Source organism: Olea europaea, chromosome 1, assembly GCF_002742605.1.
Source record: "Olea europaea var. sylvestris chromosome 1, O_europaea_v1, whole genome shotgun sequence".
In the NCBI taxonomy this organism is placed as follows: domain Eukaryota; kingdom Viridiplantae; phylum Streptophyta; class Magnoliopsida; order Lamiales; family Oleaceae; genus Olea; species Olea europaea.
In genome coordinates, this window is record NC_036237.1 from 17,204,770 (window position 1) to 17,221,414 (window position 16,645).

A 16,645-nucleotide genomic window follows, 5' to 3' on the forward strand; every position below is an offset into this window, starting at 1 on the left:
ATGTTGTTGATATACAAATTCACAATCCAAGTACGTTGAGATTCCTTTTCCCATCTCAGTTTTAAAGCAATTCGAGGTGTGTGCTTGTCGTGAAAACTGATAAATTGTTAGGTAAAATGCTTCAAAATTGGGTTGAAATCTTGGAAGGTCACGCTTGGCTTGAATTTGGAAAGAAATCAAATTACATCCAAGATTTTTTTTCCTTTTACGCGGTTTAACCTAATTTTAGTATATTTTCTTAACTTTTAGGACTCATTAAGTTTATGGACGTGGCCTACAAATTAGAGACTCCTTTGTCAATTTTAGACGAAACATTATTGCTGTCGTATATTATTTTCTCCATATTGTCAGTTTAATAAATTTCACAATTCCTCTAATTAGTTTCTTTTTTTTTTACTTTACTTTAATCTTGTTTTCGTGGTGTGATATTGTATATTTCATTATTGCCATTAAATCTCAATCTTGCATTGCCTTGGGATCAACAAGTGGTCTCAAAGCACGGGTTGTAGGCTCTTCGTGATTTGGTTGAGATTTTTCAAGGATAAATTTGTTGAAGGATGAAATTCCGCTACTGGATCGCAATATAAGATTTTTGCTGTGGCAAGTAAAGGTGAGGGTTGTGTTGACGCAGATGAATCTTGACGATGTTTTACTGGATTTTGAGAGGATACCAGCAAATTTGTCTATGGAGGAGAAACAACAGAGGGATCGAAAGGCTCTAGCACAAATTTGTCTTCACTTATCCAACAATATTCTGCAGAATGTCTTGAAGGAGACGATGATGGCTGCTTTGTGGCTCAAGTTGGAACAGTTGTGCATGACAAAGATTCTAACGAGCAAACTGACTCTAAAGCAGAAATTGTATTCCAATCGTATGACGGAAGGAGGGTTACTGCAGGACTATCTTGCTGTGTTCAACGAGATTGTTGCAGATTTGGAGACGTTAGAGGTAAAATATGGTGAAGAGGACCTGGCCTTGATCCTGTTGTGTTCACTACCAGTTCTTTTTTTGTCATTTCGCGATAATATATTGTATAGTTCGTGACACACTGACCATTGAGGAGGTATAGGACAACCTGTTCTCAAAGGAGAAGATGAAGTTGTTGGTTGGAGATCCTACATCTAGGGGTGGGGGTACTCTAGTTACTCATGGTGATCGATAGAGGGGTAGATTGAAAGTGAGGTACAACAATATGTATTGTTATTACTGTGAGAGGAAATGACAAATTAAGAAAGATTGCGGCAAGTTGTAGGGTAAAAGTGATTTACATGAAAATTATGCGGGGCAATCAGGTAATGAGGCTAACATTGTTGAAAATTTTTCGGATGATGGAGATGTAACGTTGGCTATATCTAATGAGGAATTCAAACCTAGGGAATGGATTCTGGATTATGCATATTCGTATCATATGTGTCCCAATAGGACTTTATTTCAGACATATGAGATGGTGAAGTAAGGTGGAGTTGTCATGGGAAACAACTAACCTTGTCAGGTTACAAAAATCGGTCGAGTCAGATTGAGACTACAAGATGCGACAGTGAAGGCACTTGATTAGGTTCGCCATGTTCTAGACTTGACAAAGAATCTTATATCGCTGAGTGCCCTGGATGCAAAATGGTATAAATTCTCTAGTAGAGGTGGAATCTTGAAGGTCCGAAGGGGTGTCCGGGTTGCACTGGAAGGACAAAAGAAGTCTCAGTTATACATCTTGTAGGGGAACGCAGAACTAATTAAGAGACATTTGGACACGTTCAGTCCCATGTTCAGTACAGTACCTCTTTTGGCGAGCTCTGGTTTAGTTAAGAACACTGCTAGAAAAAGCGTTGCTAATTCTACTTTGCCACCAATTTCAACTGATACACTGTGTTTAGTTGCTAGGGTTGGACTCATAGAGCATAGGTATGGTGGTGTCAATAATGTTTGGAATGCTTTAGGGGACGTTGAAGGTGACAATTCTAGCAAGGGGCCTTCTAATCCAGCATATGCTATGATTTCTGCTACAGGGTGTGCTTCGACCTTATTTGGTCAACAGTAATTCCTTGGTTGAATTTTGGGAACCCAGGATTTGGGTTTGGGTGTCGCTTGTGGATGTTGTGCAAAGGACGATGGTTTGGTGATGGAGATTTCGGTTACTATGTTGAAGAGGTTGGTCAAGTCATTTCGAAGCAGATGAATTTGAAATTTTGGAGTTTCATTTGTTGCACCTGAATTTTGAGTCAAGGTGGAGATTTTTAGGTTTAATGCCTCAAAATTGGGTTGAAATCTTGGAAGATCACGTTTGACTTGAATTTGGAAAGAAATCAAATTACATCCAAGATTTTTTTCTTTTATGCGGTTTAACCTAATTCTAGTATATTTTCTTACAGTTTAGGACTTCATTAGGTTTATGGATGTGGCCTATAAATTAGAGACTCTTTTGTCAGTTTTAGACGAAGCATTATTTCTGTCCTATATTGTTCTTTCTATATTGTTAGTTTAATAAATTTCATTGTTACTCTGCTTAGTTTCTTTTTTTCTACTTTACTTTAATTTTGTTTTCGTTGTGCGATCTTGAATATTTCATTATTGCCATTAAATCTCAATCTTCCATTTCCTTTGGGATCAACATAAATCTTTTTGATGCGCTCACATTTTTCTATTAAAATGCACGGATGTTATGGGTAGTAATCTGATTTGAACAAAGACGTATGCATTAATTAACCCAAATGACAGAGGAATCAAAAGGTTTCCTTATCTCAGACGTATTCCTTATATTTTGAACAGTTAAAAATAATAATAAATCCTGAAGCACAGTATATCCCCTTATAACCGTGCGGATCGCAGGCTACCATAATAAGAATACAAACTGTATGACATGGTTGAATCTAATACTTCAAATTTATCCCCATGAATATTAGTAACCAACATCATTTAGAGATAATTAATTGGTAGGCACATGAATAGCTCTGCTTTGCTATACCATTAAAGAAAAATCAAGAGTTAGTGGGATGCAATTGAATTTTTAAAGAGAATTGTTACAAATAATATATTGGACCAGGAATTTCACACCTTCGTTTTATGCTAATCAAATAAACTCCTAAATCTAGTTGTTTTAAAGTCATGATAAGTAGATTTGTCATATTTAATGAGGAAATATTTCTTGGCTTAGTCATGAAACTAGAGAAAATTAGGAGAAAAGATTTTTGTTATTACAGAAATTGATCTAAATGAACAAAACTTAATTAATCAGACTCAATTTGAGGTGGAAAAGACGGAGACAAAACCTAAGATTAAATTGATAATGAAATAATAACTGGTGCACAAAATTTAGATCCTGCTCAAAAAATTTGTAGGATTATCACCTTGTTAAAGATAGGGAAAGAAAGCAGATAAGAGCTCCTTCTAGGTATCAATATATAGATTTTTTATTTGCACAACTTGAATCTAATCCATTTAGTTTGAAAACTAATTCCTACGAAAAAGCAATATCTATAACGGAATATACTAAATGGCTTGCAGCAATACAAGGAGAAATAAACTTATTAAAAAGGAATCAGTCATGGACCTCAGTGGAAAAACCTACTGATTACAAACTTATTCATTGTAAATGGATTTATAAGATTAAAGAGGTGAGATCAAAGAAGATGATAGAAGATATAAGGCTAGACTTGTAGCAAAATGCTTTAAATAGGGAGATGGGATATATTAAAGTGAAATATTTTCACCTGATTGTGAAATATACATCTAACAGAATTTTCATGCTCTTGTGACATAATTTGATTTAGTTTAGAACATCTTGATGTGAAAATCGCTTTTTCTTGTATGGTTCTTTAGATGAAACTATATTTATGACTCAGCCTAAATATTATGAAATTAATAAAAGAAAAAATTAGTGTGCTTATTACAAAAATCTTTATTTATAGTTTAAAACATGCTCCTAGACAATGGTATAAGATATTTGGCTCTCATATTCAATGTCTATATTTTATGAAATCTGAGTATAATTCTTGTTTTTTATAATAAAAGAGATGAAAAATCTAAATTGTCTATTTGCTTTTATATGTGGATGATATGCTTTTGGCCGGATATAATTCTGTTACACATAATTCTATAAAAGACAATTTAAAAATCAAAATTTGAAATGAAAGATTTAGATCCTGCTAGAAAGATATTGGAATCAAAATAAAAAGGGATAGAAAAAACTGAAAACTATTTTTAACACAAGAGTCTTATATTGAAAAAGTATTTAAAAAAATTTCATTGCATGATTCAAAACCAATATGTCTTCCTTTATATGCTTGTGAAATTATCTGTTGAGCAATTCACTAAAATTGAAGAAGAATTAAAAATGATGATACATCTTCCTTATGCTAATGTTGTAGATTTATAATATATGTTACGATTTGCATTAGATCTAATATTGTGTATGCTGGGAGTCTGTTAAGTAGCTTTATAAGTAATCTAGGTGAACTTTATAAGAAGCTATGAAACAATTGATTATGTATCTTAAAGGAACACAACACTTAGAGCTTACATTCAAAATAGGTAATAAAAAAAATGGAGTTAATCTGAAAGGATATGTTAATTCTAATTTTTCAGAAAAATTCATAAATGTTATAGATGGAGCATGCATTAGTTGGAATCATAACTTTATAAACTAGTTACATTATCTTCAACTGAAGCAAAATATATAGCTGCTACTGAAGCAGTTAAAAGGACTTTGGTTGAAAGTTTTGTTAAATGAGTTAGGACTTACAGAAAATCAGGTGGAGATTTGTGTTGATATTAAAAGTGCTATTTTTAGGTAAAAATCCTATAATTCTTGGTTAACAAATCTAACCATGTAGTTATGAGTGCTAATAGCGAGGCATATGACAAAATAGGAAGTAGTGATCACAATACAAGAATGCAAGAACAATTTGCAAACGAATGGAGAATCTGTTAATAATAGAGAAAGAAAACAAAATATTGTGTTTACAATATTGTCTAACTTATACAAACTCTTATGAAAAGTCAAGAATCACGTGGACTATATATAGGACCAAAATAAATATGTTTTGGATGAAAAGAGGATAAACTGCATCAAAAGAAGGAAACAATTTTTTCCTGAATATATAAACTGCTCGAGCTGCAACCAAACGAAACACAAGCGATGACAACGCTTGAGCAGTAGTCGAGCGGCAAGCGGGCATCAGTGGTAGCGATAGACCTCTGACGCTGCATGTATGGCGCTTAGACATTTCGTTTAGGGTTCAAACTGATTTCAACCACATTAAATGGCGCAAGTGCCCAATTACTACCTCAAAACATCTCATGCCTCTTTCCTATTTCAACCAATTCATAATCATCAAACGAACTTTGGGTTGCAAAATAACAATTAGTTTGATACTTTGTCATGCATAAAAAAACAGCACCATCCAAGCGATTTTTGGCTCAAACATTTTGACTTAGTAACTTAGGTCTTTAAAGGGAATGACAGTAAGTATTCCTAAGATCACAATAAACCACCATGAAAACATATGAATCCCAAAAATTAAATTGTAAATATCTCTACACACAGAACACTACTGCTATCAGCTAAAAAATAATAATAATTGAAAAGAGATTGTAGAATAGCCAAAGAAAAAATAGAGAGGAATATAAAGGAGAGATAAGAGAATGAGAATGGTCTAACCAGACTACACGACAAATGGAGAGTTGATTATCAAACGAAAACACCATCTCAAATGTTGATTGACTACACGACAAATAGAGAGTCGATTATCGAACCAAAACTCCGTCTCAACTCTTGATTAATATCAATGGTTGACATGCATGGAGAAGCAGCACAAACCTTGCACTCTTCCACTTAGCTTGTAATAAAAGCATCTCCAATGATGTAAAATTGAGTGTAAAGTTGCATCTCCAAAACCACTTTTACATTTCGGTTGATCAAAATTCAAATTCCTATTCAACAACAAGATCTAAAAAAAATTAGATGCAAGTGGGTTGGTAACTTTTTATCTTTTGTTGGTCCCATAAGTAGATATAAAAAATATGTAAATTTAGATCTTTATTTTTTTTATCAGAAAAATGCACATAGCATTTTCTTTGCATCTCTCCATTAGACAGGTTTTCGACCACTTGGAAGACCTAAAAAATCACAATTTAAATTTAATTTAGAGCACATTTAATTGGAGATACTCTAAGTTGTCATATGAACCCATTCCTCCAACTCATCCTATAAGCAAAATTAGGAGGCTTAAATATACATATTCTACACAATTAAGAGAGTCAATTGAAGATTAAATGATTATTTCTTGGAAAGCTTTGAAGAAGTTTTTGATACAAGGAACTTAACTACATATTCTACATCCTTGCTTGGAATTATTGAAGAAAAATAGAACATCGAAGAAAGATTCAAGAACTATTGAAAGAATCCAAGATTCAAGAGTTTTTCCTCTTTCTTCCCGGCCAGATTCTAAATTTTGGGTGATTTCATATACCTTTAATTGGTGTAATTGTAATCAATATGATTCTTGGCAATTTGTTTAGATGCTAGATTAATGTTGAACTATATTTTGATATTACTTAATTTCAATTAATTGTCCACTAACTAAATTGATGTATGATTCCTATTGATGTTGGGGAGAATTATAGGAAAGATAGCATGTGATAATATTCATTGTAAGCTTAAATAGGCGATAGAAATAATTGTCCAACTCGTACATGATCTAATTGATGTTCATTAATTTCTAATGAATATTTGCATATTTGAATTCGAGATTGGAATATTGTTGATATGATTCAGAAGTCGAGCCCGACGAAGGCGAGTGCGAGAAGAAACCCGTTGATAGTCGATGGCGGACCAATGACGCGATCAAGGGCAAAGCAAGTGAAACAAGCGATGAGATTGCTCATTCAAGAAACCATTGATGGAAACATGTTCGGGACTCAAAATGAAGCAACTTTCGTGTTCGAATCGAAGGCCGAGTCGACTTGGATCAATTTAATATCGAAGGCCGAAGATGGAGGAAATTAAGCCTATGCGACCGCATAGGCTTATCGGGCTTGCGACTGCATGGAGGCATACCGAAACTCAAGATGTGATTTTTGGTTGAATCATGCAACCGCATGGAAATACACTATGCGGTCGCATAGTTCATTTTTTTGGCGAAATTCCTAATTTTGGCAATTTTCCATATTTTGTAAGTTTTTTATTCTTTTCCATAATTTGGGGATTATAATCGACTTTTGCATGATTTTTACTTAGTTTTTAGGTTTAGTATAAATAGGAGTTTCCATTCAATTGTTAAAAACCTTTTGACATATTTGATATTGAATTAAAAGTGAGGCGTATTGTCTTTCTTCATCGTTTTTCATTGAACAATTTCAAACTTATCAAGTGTTAACTGTGGCGTTCAAACAACCGAATTTAATTCTTGGATTGCATGATCAAGGGGTCTTTTAAGCGTCGTTCTTGTTGGGTTTTTTGGTTCGACTTTCTTTTGGATTAATTCTAAACTCTTGGATTAATTTGGCTTTCTTGGGTCCGTCAATCTCGTTGTGAGTTTCGTAGTCAACGTTGCTATGGGGTTCGCATCAGTTGTTATCAGAGCTTTGGCTCCAAATTAATTGAAAGTTATATCTTTTCTTTATTTGTTTGGGTCGTTAATTGTTCTTTCTTAGTTCTTCTTCGTTCTTGTTTTCTTTTCGTCGTTGAGTTGAGTTGTTGGTAGTTTACTCATCTTCTTTCATCAAGGAGTAAAAAAAAAAAAAAGAGTACAAAAAAAAGGAGAAAAAAATTGATATTATTATTGTTTGATTTTGTTTTTCTACCAACAACAATTCCTACATTGTGTTTGATTTTGGAATATTCAATTGGGTTCGATTCTTTCAATCTTCTTTTGAGTCTATTCACATATTCGTGTCAAAACATTCATCTATTGCAAAATACCGATTCGATCCGAACTCTCTTATTGAATTGCTCATTCAATGAACATTCTCAATATTATGCCTTGAAGAGATTCAAGTCATTTGAGTCTCGTGGTCTTCGATTAATATTCGGTTTGTTTGAATTCCAGGTAAAACAATTGATTTAGTTCACTTGGTTCTTTGAAGTGCTTGGAGGGAGACTTTGAGTGGTAAAAGGTCGAGTGGTGAGTTTAATAGAGGGAAAAAGCCATAGTGAGTGTTTTCTGAGTGAAATCTTTGTGAGGCATAAAAAAATTGTGTGATATGATGTCGGAAAGAGAAGGTTCTAATTCAAACCGAAACAGTAATGACAACAATGTATCGGAGGACATGATAAGGAGGTTTGAAAGGGTGTTTGGTGATGTTAGGGAGAAGGTGGATAGGCAAGGGGAATGGATGGTGCAAATAGGTACTACAATTGCTAATCTTAACCGGGGACAAGTGGAGATGTCTAATGCTAGGGGGCCGGGCAGGCGTGAATTTAGGAGAGGAAGGCGGGATGAATATCGTAGTGATGAGGATGATTTTGATGAAAATGACATTGATATGGGTTGAGCGAGGCATAGGGGCGATAGGATGGAAAGACGGGGTAGAAATAACTTGGGAGATGAAGTAGATGGAAATTTGGGGAATATTAAAATAACTATTCCGCAATTTAAGGGGAGAAGCGATCTAGAAGCATATTTAGAGTGGGAAAGGAAGGTTGAGATGATTTTTGAGTGCTATAATTATTTGGAGGAGAAAAAGGTAAAATTGGCAGTGCTTGAATCTTGGATTACGCGATATCTAGATGGGATCAAGTACTTACGTCACAACGTAGGAGTCGGGAAAGACCAATTAGCACTTGAGATGAGTTGAAGACGTTGATGAGGAGGAGGTTTGTTCCGAGTCACTATTATAGGGAAATCCATCAAAAATTGCAAGGTTTGTACCAAGGATCGAAAAGCGTAGAGGATTATCACAAGGAGATGGAAATTCTTATGATTCGGGCTAATGTGGAGGAAGATCGGGAAGCTACCATGACATGGTTCTTGAATGGGTTAAATCGGGATATTGAAAATGTTGTAGAGTTGCAACACTATGTGGAAATCGAGGACATGTTACATGTAGCAATGAAGGTCGAGAGGCAATTGAAGAGGAAGGAGATGTCTAGGCAACCGTTAGGTACTTCGACTCCTAATCCAACATGGAAATTGAAGTGGGATGACAACAACAAAAACGGGGCTACACCTAGAGGTAAAAATGATTGGTAAAAGGGCAAAGATGAAAATGCTAGTAAACCAATATTAAAATCGGAGGCACAACCGTCGCGCAATCGGGACATCAAATGTTTTAGGTGTTTGGGAACGGGGCATATTGCTTCTCAATGCCCAAACAAACGGACGATGGTGTTGCGGGATAATGGAGAGATTGTGAGCGATAGTGATGGCGAGTTTGATGACATGCCGGCGTTGGAGGGTGTTAATGAAGAAGAAAAATTTAAAGGGCCGGTTAGGGATCTACTAGTCACAAGGCGAGCTCTCACTACTCACGTCAAAGCGGATAACTTGGAGTTTGCAACGGGAGAACATTTTCCACATTCGATGCCACGTCATGTTATGTAGTGTTATAATTGATGGTGATAGTTGCACTAATGTAGCTAGCGTATCTGTTGTAGAAAAATTGGGTTTAACATTGTTGAGACACCCGAGACCTTATAAATTGCAATGGTTGAATGAGAGTGACAAGGTGAGGGTGAATCGAAAGGTGTTACTTAATTTGTCAATTGGGAGTTATAAGGACGAGTTAGTGTGTGATGTGGTGCCAATACAAGTGGGACATATTTTATTGGGGCGACCATGACAATATGATAGGAAGGCTATGCATGATGGGTACAAAAATCGATATAGTTTCATTAAGGATGGAAGGACCATTCTCTTGTGCCATTAACACCTGCGCATGTCTATGAAGACCAATTAAAATTGAGAAGTGAGGAAGAGAGGAGAGCAAAAGAGTTAGAAAAAATGAGAGCAAATAGTGAGTTGGAGAAAAAGAGAGAAAATGTTGAGATAATCTTAGAGAGAAAAAGAGAGAGCAATCACAAGAGAGAAAAGAAAGAGAGTGCCCCGAGAGAAGAGAGAAAACACAAGTGAATTTCTTTCCAAAAGAGAGTGATTTGAAGAGGGCGGTAGTTGAGAGAAAAGAGATGATCTTGTTCGTTTATAAGGAACCGCTCCTCAATTTTGAGGAAATTAACCCACCCCTCCCTAGTTTGGCTATGTCTTTGTTGCAGGAATTCGACGATGTATTTCTAGAGAATGCACCAAGTGGATTGCCGCCTATTCGAGGCATTGAACATCAAATTGACTTCATACCCGGAGCTGTCATTCCAAAATGACCGACTTATCGAAGTAATCCCAAGGAGACTAAGGAGCTTCAAAGGCAAGTGGAGGAGTTGATGAGCAAAGGATACGTAAGGGAAAATATGAGTCCTTGTGCGGTACTGATTTTGCTTATACCAAAAAAAGATGGAACATAGCGAATGTGCGTGGATTGTAGGGCTATCAACAACATAACGGTAAAGTATCATCACCCTATACCTAGGTTAGATGACATGCTTGATGAATTACATGGTTCTTGCATATTTTCTAAAATTGATTTAAAAAGCAGGTATCATCAAATTCGTATGCGGGAGGGTGATGAATGAAAAACGGCTTTTAAAACTAAATATGGTTTATATGAATGGTTGGTTATGCCGTTTGGACTTACAAATGCACCTAACACTTTTATGCGTTTAATTAATCATGTTTTACGTGCTTTTATAGAAAAATTTGTTGTAATGTATTTTGACGACATCTTAATCTATAGCAAAAACCTAGGGGAGCATTTGGAACATTTAAAATGTGTGCTAATTGTTTTAAGGAAAGAACAACTCTATACTAATCTTAAGAAATGCACATTTTGTATTGATAGAGTTATATTTTTTGGATTTGTGGTTAGTGCTAATGGGGTAGAAGTAGACGATGAAAAGATAAAAGCTATTAGAGATTGGCCGACACCTAAAAGCATAACGGAAGTTAGGAGTTTTCATGGTTTGACTAGTTTTTATCGTCATTTTGTGAAAAATTTTAGCACTATCACCGCACCACTCATGGAAGTAGTTAAAAAGAGTGTAGGTTTTCATTGGGGTGATGAAGATGAACTTGCATTTAATACTATTAAAGGTAGATTGTGTGAAGCACATGTTTTGGCGTTACCTAATTTTGACAAAATATTCGAGATTGAGTGTGATGCATCAATAATAGGGATTGGAGCAGTTTTAATGCAGGATCGGAGGCCTATTACATACTTTAGTGAGAAATTGAGTGGAGCTGCTTTAAATTATCGTACATATGACAAAGAACTTTATGCACTTGTTCGAGCTTTGGAGACTTGGCAACATTATCTACGGCCGAAGGAATTCGTAATACACACCGATCATGAGTCACTAAAGCACTTGCGGGGACAAGATAAATTGAACAAGAGGCATGCACGGTGGATGGAATTCATTGAGACCTTTCCATACGTCATTCGGTATAAACAAGGTAAGAAAAATGTAGTGGCGGATGCGTTGTCGCGAAGGTACGTATTACTAACTACTCTGAATTCTAAACTATTTGGGTTTGAACATATTAAGGAATTGTATGAAAAAGATGTTGAATTTTCGGATATTTATTTGTCATGCATAAAAGGGGCGGTTGATACGTTCTTTAGGCATGAGGGGTATTTATTTCGGGAAAATAGGTTATGTGTTCCTAATTATTCTATTCGGGAGTTGTTAGTAAGGGAGGCACATAGTGGTGGATTGATGGGGCACTTTGGAGTTCAAAAGTCAATGCGTAGGTTGTAGAAAGGTTAAATCTAAGGTTTTACCACAAGGTTTGTATACACATTTACCTACACCTAGTGAGCCTTAGATTGATATCTCAATGGACTTTGTTTTGGGTTTACCTAGGACTAAGAGAGGTCGGGATTCTATTTTTGTGGTTGTAAATAGGTTCAGCAAAATGACACATTTTATACCATGTCACAAAACTGACGATGCCACTAACATTGTTGACTTATTCTTTAAAGAGATTGTGCGTTTACATGGGGTTCCTAGAAGCATAGTGTCGAATTGGGATGTCAAATTTTTGAGTCACTTTTGGAGAGTTTTGTGAGGTAAGTTAGGCACTAAGTTACTATTTTCCACAACCTGCCACCCTCAAACGGATGGACAAACCGAGGTAGTGAATAGGACTATGACACAATTGTTACACACAATAATCAATAAAAATTTGAAGAGTTGGGAGGAGTGTCTACTATTTGTTGAATTTGCATACAATCGAGCTGTTCACTCTACTACGTCATATTCTCCATTTGAAATTGTATATGGTTTTAATCCGCTAACTCTTTTGGATTTAATTCCTTTACCTGTGAATGAACGTGGTAGTTTAGATGATAAAAAGAAGGCGGAATTGGTTAAGTCACTCTATGAAAAGGTAAAAGGGCAAATTGAAAACAAAAGTAAGTTGTCTGCGTCGCAGGCGAACGAAGGTAGGAAGTGCGTGACATTCGAGTCAGGAGATTGGGTTTGGGTGCACCTTAGGAAGGAGCAGTTCCGAAGCAAAGGAAGTCCAAGTTGCAACCGAGGGGCGATGATCCATTTCAAGTGATTGAAAAGATAAATGACAATGCTTACAAGTTGGACCTTCCAGGTGAGTACAATGTTTCGGCTACTTTTAATGTATCTGATGTCTCTCTGTTTGATACAGGTTCAAATTTGAGGACAAATCCTTTTGAAAAGGGAGGGGATGATATGATCCAGGAGTCGAGCCCGACGAAGGCGAGTACGAGACGAGATCCATTGATAGTCGATGACGGACCAATGACGCGATCAAGGGCAAAACAAGTGAAACAAGCGATGGGATTGCTCATTCAAGAAACCATTGATGGAAACATGTTTGGGATTCAAAATGGAGCAACTTTCATGTTCGGGTCGAAGACCGAATCAACTTGGATCAATTTAATATCGAAGGCCGAAGATGGAGGAAATTAAGCCTATGTGACCGCATAGGCTTATCGGGCTTGCGACCGCATGGAGGCATACCGAAACTCAAAATGTGATTTTTGGTAGAATCATGCAACCGCATGGAAATACACTATGCGGTCACATAGTTCATTTTTTTGGCGAATTCCTAATTTTGGCAATTTTCCATATTTTGTTAGTTTTTTATTCTTTTCCATATTTTGGGGATTATGATCGACTTTTGCACGATTTTTACTTAGTTTTTAGGTTTAGTATAAATAGGAGTTTCCATTCAATTGTTAAAAACCTTTTGACATATTTGATATTGAATTAAAAGTGTGAGGCGTATTGTCTTTCTTCATCGTTCTTCATTGAACAACTTCAAACTTATCAAGTGTTAACTTGTGACGTTCAAACAACCGGATTTAATTCTTAGATTGCGTGATCAAGAGGTCTTTCAAGCGTCGTTTTTGTTGAGTTTTTTGGTTCGACTTTCCTTTGGATTAATTCTAAACTTTTGGATTAACTTGGCTTTCTTGGGTCCGTCAATCTCGTTGTGGGTTTCGTAGTCAACGTTGCTACGGGGTTCGCATAAGTTGTCGTGAAAGGCATTGTTGCACATGATAGGAATATTGATCTTCATATCATATAATTGTTCTGATGCTAAAAGGGTGAACGTAGGGGATATGGAATCCTAGTACTTAATCAAGCAGTCCTAACACTTCTTATGACTTAGCTGTGTTAAATTAATTAGGATCTTAGGTTGTTAATATCACCACACCTCACGTACGTTCGATCAAAGTTGGAGTTAATTGAAAATGAGAATAAATGCTTATTATTCGTGGGATCGATACTTGGATTCTCGTCTACTCTTTACTACTTGCTCACAATCCGTTCACTTGGAGGATAAAAATCAACAACTGTGACAAGAAAGAGATGAAAATCCTTTTTTGGCAAAAGATTTTCTCTAATACTATTCGATCAACAGCACTACACATACATGCACTTGTGGAAATATATATTTCGAAAACAGAGAATTACAATAGTAGAAGAAGAACTGAGTGAAACAAGAGGGTCATGCAGCAACCAAAAGTTCTTTCATAGAAGACAATTTAGTAAATTAAGATTAGAACGATATTACATAATGATAAGCCTTTATTTTTCTCAATTATATGGTTAGTTATTCTTAGGTGGGTGATGCCTAGGTCCTTTGTAATCTGCGTTGAAGGCAACAAATCCAGCCCCATCTTTATCTTGGGTAGCCACCTTTTCTGCACCTGAAATTTTCATATTTGCTTCACTTTCGCGATACTTCGTTGCCTTCTCCATCTTTATCCGATCAAATACCATTTTTCTTCCTGTCATCATGTTTTCTCTAGCAGCAGTTGAAGTTTTTGCCAAAACTGCCTGTCAAGTATGAATTACATATAATTATATAGCTTGCAAGTGTCCTTCGCCCACACGTGAAACACTAGTTATATTGATCCTAACAAAACAAACAGAATACGAACTACAAGAAATTTCACTTTTAATGATTTTTGTCTCAAAAAGTCCCTTGATAAATTTTTCAATGAAAAAATCAAATAACAAACTTTTTACGATTTTTTTTTTCTCTGTGCATAGTCGAGGTAATAACAAAAACATTGTTTACAAAACAAAAGAAGTGGTTATAAAAAATGACCATCATATTTTCCAACATAATCAACAATATAAAATTTGATGACTAATAAATCATTATGAAATAAAACGAAGTAGGATCTACGTATGTATCTATACCTCTTTATTTGAAGCAGCACTGCATCTTTCTACAGCAGTTCTTCCACCTGTAAATTTTTGTGCGAATAAATAACAATGGCGCTCGTGGATATATAATCCAATGTAGTCTATCTATTGAGCCCAAAGAACTAAATTTATATTACCAAAAGTAATGAAAAGAATGTACCTGAATATGCATTTGAAAGCTTTCCAATAATCAAAATCAGTACAAGCAGCAATAAGCTTGTTCTTCTTCCATTCAAAATCATTCTTCTTATGTTAATTTCTTCTTCTTGCATGTTGAGCATCAAAGAGGAGAATCCCATCAAATATAACTTACAATTTATAGAGAGAGAGGGAGCACACGAGTCAAAGATATGGTTCAAATATTAAATATACTTCTACATTCCCAAGTGGAAGCTAAAGACTAGGGTTCCTAAATATTATTATTACATTCTATTCACGTTTCACAAAAATTAAGGGGACCAATTTTGGTGGCATGCATTCCCATGATAGGGTTACTTGCATAAACATTTGTGTTAATCCATGTGCCAGTACTAGGATCTCGAGACTCCTTTCTTAATTGCCACGGAATTTGAAATTCTTGAGTCATTGTACTCAATTCTCAAAAAGAGCCTTGGTTCCCAAATTCTTCATACTTCAACTCACTTTTAAGGGGAGAAAATCTCAGGTCATGGTATTGAAAATATTGTGATGGTTGTATGATATAAGTACTCGATAATATTTACCTTATTAGGTGGTCTAGCTGATAATTAGGTTCAATCCTAACAACTAGGGTTTTATTATTAAAAATAACTATTTCATAGCTGCGCATGTGTAATAAACATGTAAATAAATGAGGTCTTAATTCTAGTTGGCTTGTTTGTACTAGTATGCCTCATCAAGAAAAAGATTCAACAAAAAATATTTTTTGTCTTTGAATATCACTACTAGAAAACGCAACATCAATCAACAATCAGTGATAAGACTTTTTTAGTTAGTATCAAGGATGGAATCTTTGACAATATTTTATTATTTTTAAAAGAGGAAAATTTAATTAATAGGGACAATTTATACGTGCTAAATTGTTGTCGTTGATAAAAATATTCAACAATATATATAAAATTCATAAATATATTACCAATAGATTTTACAACACCATTTCGTGTTGGCAAATATATATAAAAACAACAAAAACAGTTTATGACAGCTAATTTTTGACCAAATTACTGGAAAGTACAGTAATAGTATATCATACATGATATATCTAACATTTGAGCTTGTTGGTTGGTGTTTTGGGGACGCTACCCTAGGGGCCTCCGTAACCTTGGGGCCCGGACAGGCGATCTGTCACATGTGGTATCAAAACGAGACTATTCGAACAATGCATTCCTATGAAAACGATTTTGACTGTTGAAAATGTATCAAAGCCACAAGAGATGTGGCAAATTGAGCGAGCAAGAAAGCAGAATCAATGTGGATTGCTTTGGGGTGATGGAAGCTGAAGGTATGCGTTGGGTGATTGAGCCTACCTACATGTACGTTTGTATCATGGAGTGGTGAGCATTGTAGTGAAAATCCCAGAAGAAAAATTAAGTAGGTGCTTCAACGTCTGCCTGCGTTAGGGAATTGTCTATCCTATAAACTTAGGTGTCGAAGGTGGTATGTATATATTACTGCAGGAAGATATTTAGGGGGCACTGTAGACGTCTATCTATTCAGCGATGGTACTGTAATTGTAGAGAAAGTTTCGTACCCGTCAACGTGGAGGAGAATGCAATGTGAAAGTTGCGCAAAGATATAAGGTATGTGGTCCACAAAAAAGTGTATGGTATCGCGAAAAAGTACTAGAGTGGTGAATTATCATTTCCACGAGAACTGTGTATTTAATCGAGTTTCAATTAATGTTACTTTAATCAAATAGCCAAATT

At 35.5% G+C, this 16,645-nt stretch overlaps 1 protein-coding gene across 1 annotated transcript; it reads right to left on the minus strand.

Annotated features, from left to right (window-relative positions):
- Positions 1-14,124: 14,124 nt before the first annotated feature.
- On the minus strand, positions 14,125-15,000 carry LOC111391713 (root meristem growth factor 2-like). The gene is made up of 3 exons (XM_023017272.1): positions 14,902-15,000; positions 14,736-14,782; positions 14,125-14,366 (listed from the first exon to the last, which is right to left on the minus strand). Exons 1-3 carry the CDS (start codon positions 14,981-14,983, stop codon positions 14,136-14,138), a joined length of 360 nt encoding a protein of 119 aa, XP_022873040.1. The 5' UTR covers positions 14,984-15,000; the 3' UTR covers positions 14,125-14,135.
- Between the last annotated feature and the right edge of the window lie 1,645 nt (positions 15,001-16,645).

Coding starts and splice junctions, on each gene's coding strand:
- LOC111391713 (XM_023017272.1), bottom strand. CDS start 14,983: ATGATTTTGAATGGAAGAAGAACAAGCTTATTGCTGCTTGTACTGATT. Junction 14,783..14,901: donor GCTTTCAAATGCATATTCAG/GTACATTCTTTT, acceptor AAAAATTTACAG/GTGGAAGAACTGCTGTAGAA. Junction 14,367..14,735: donor GTGCTGCTTCAAATAAAGAG/GTATAGATACAT, acceptor CATACTTGACAG/GCAGTTTTGGCAAAAACTTC.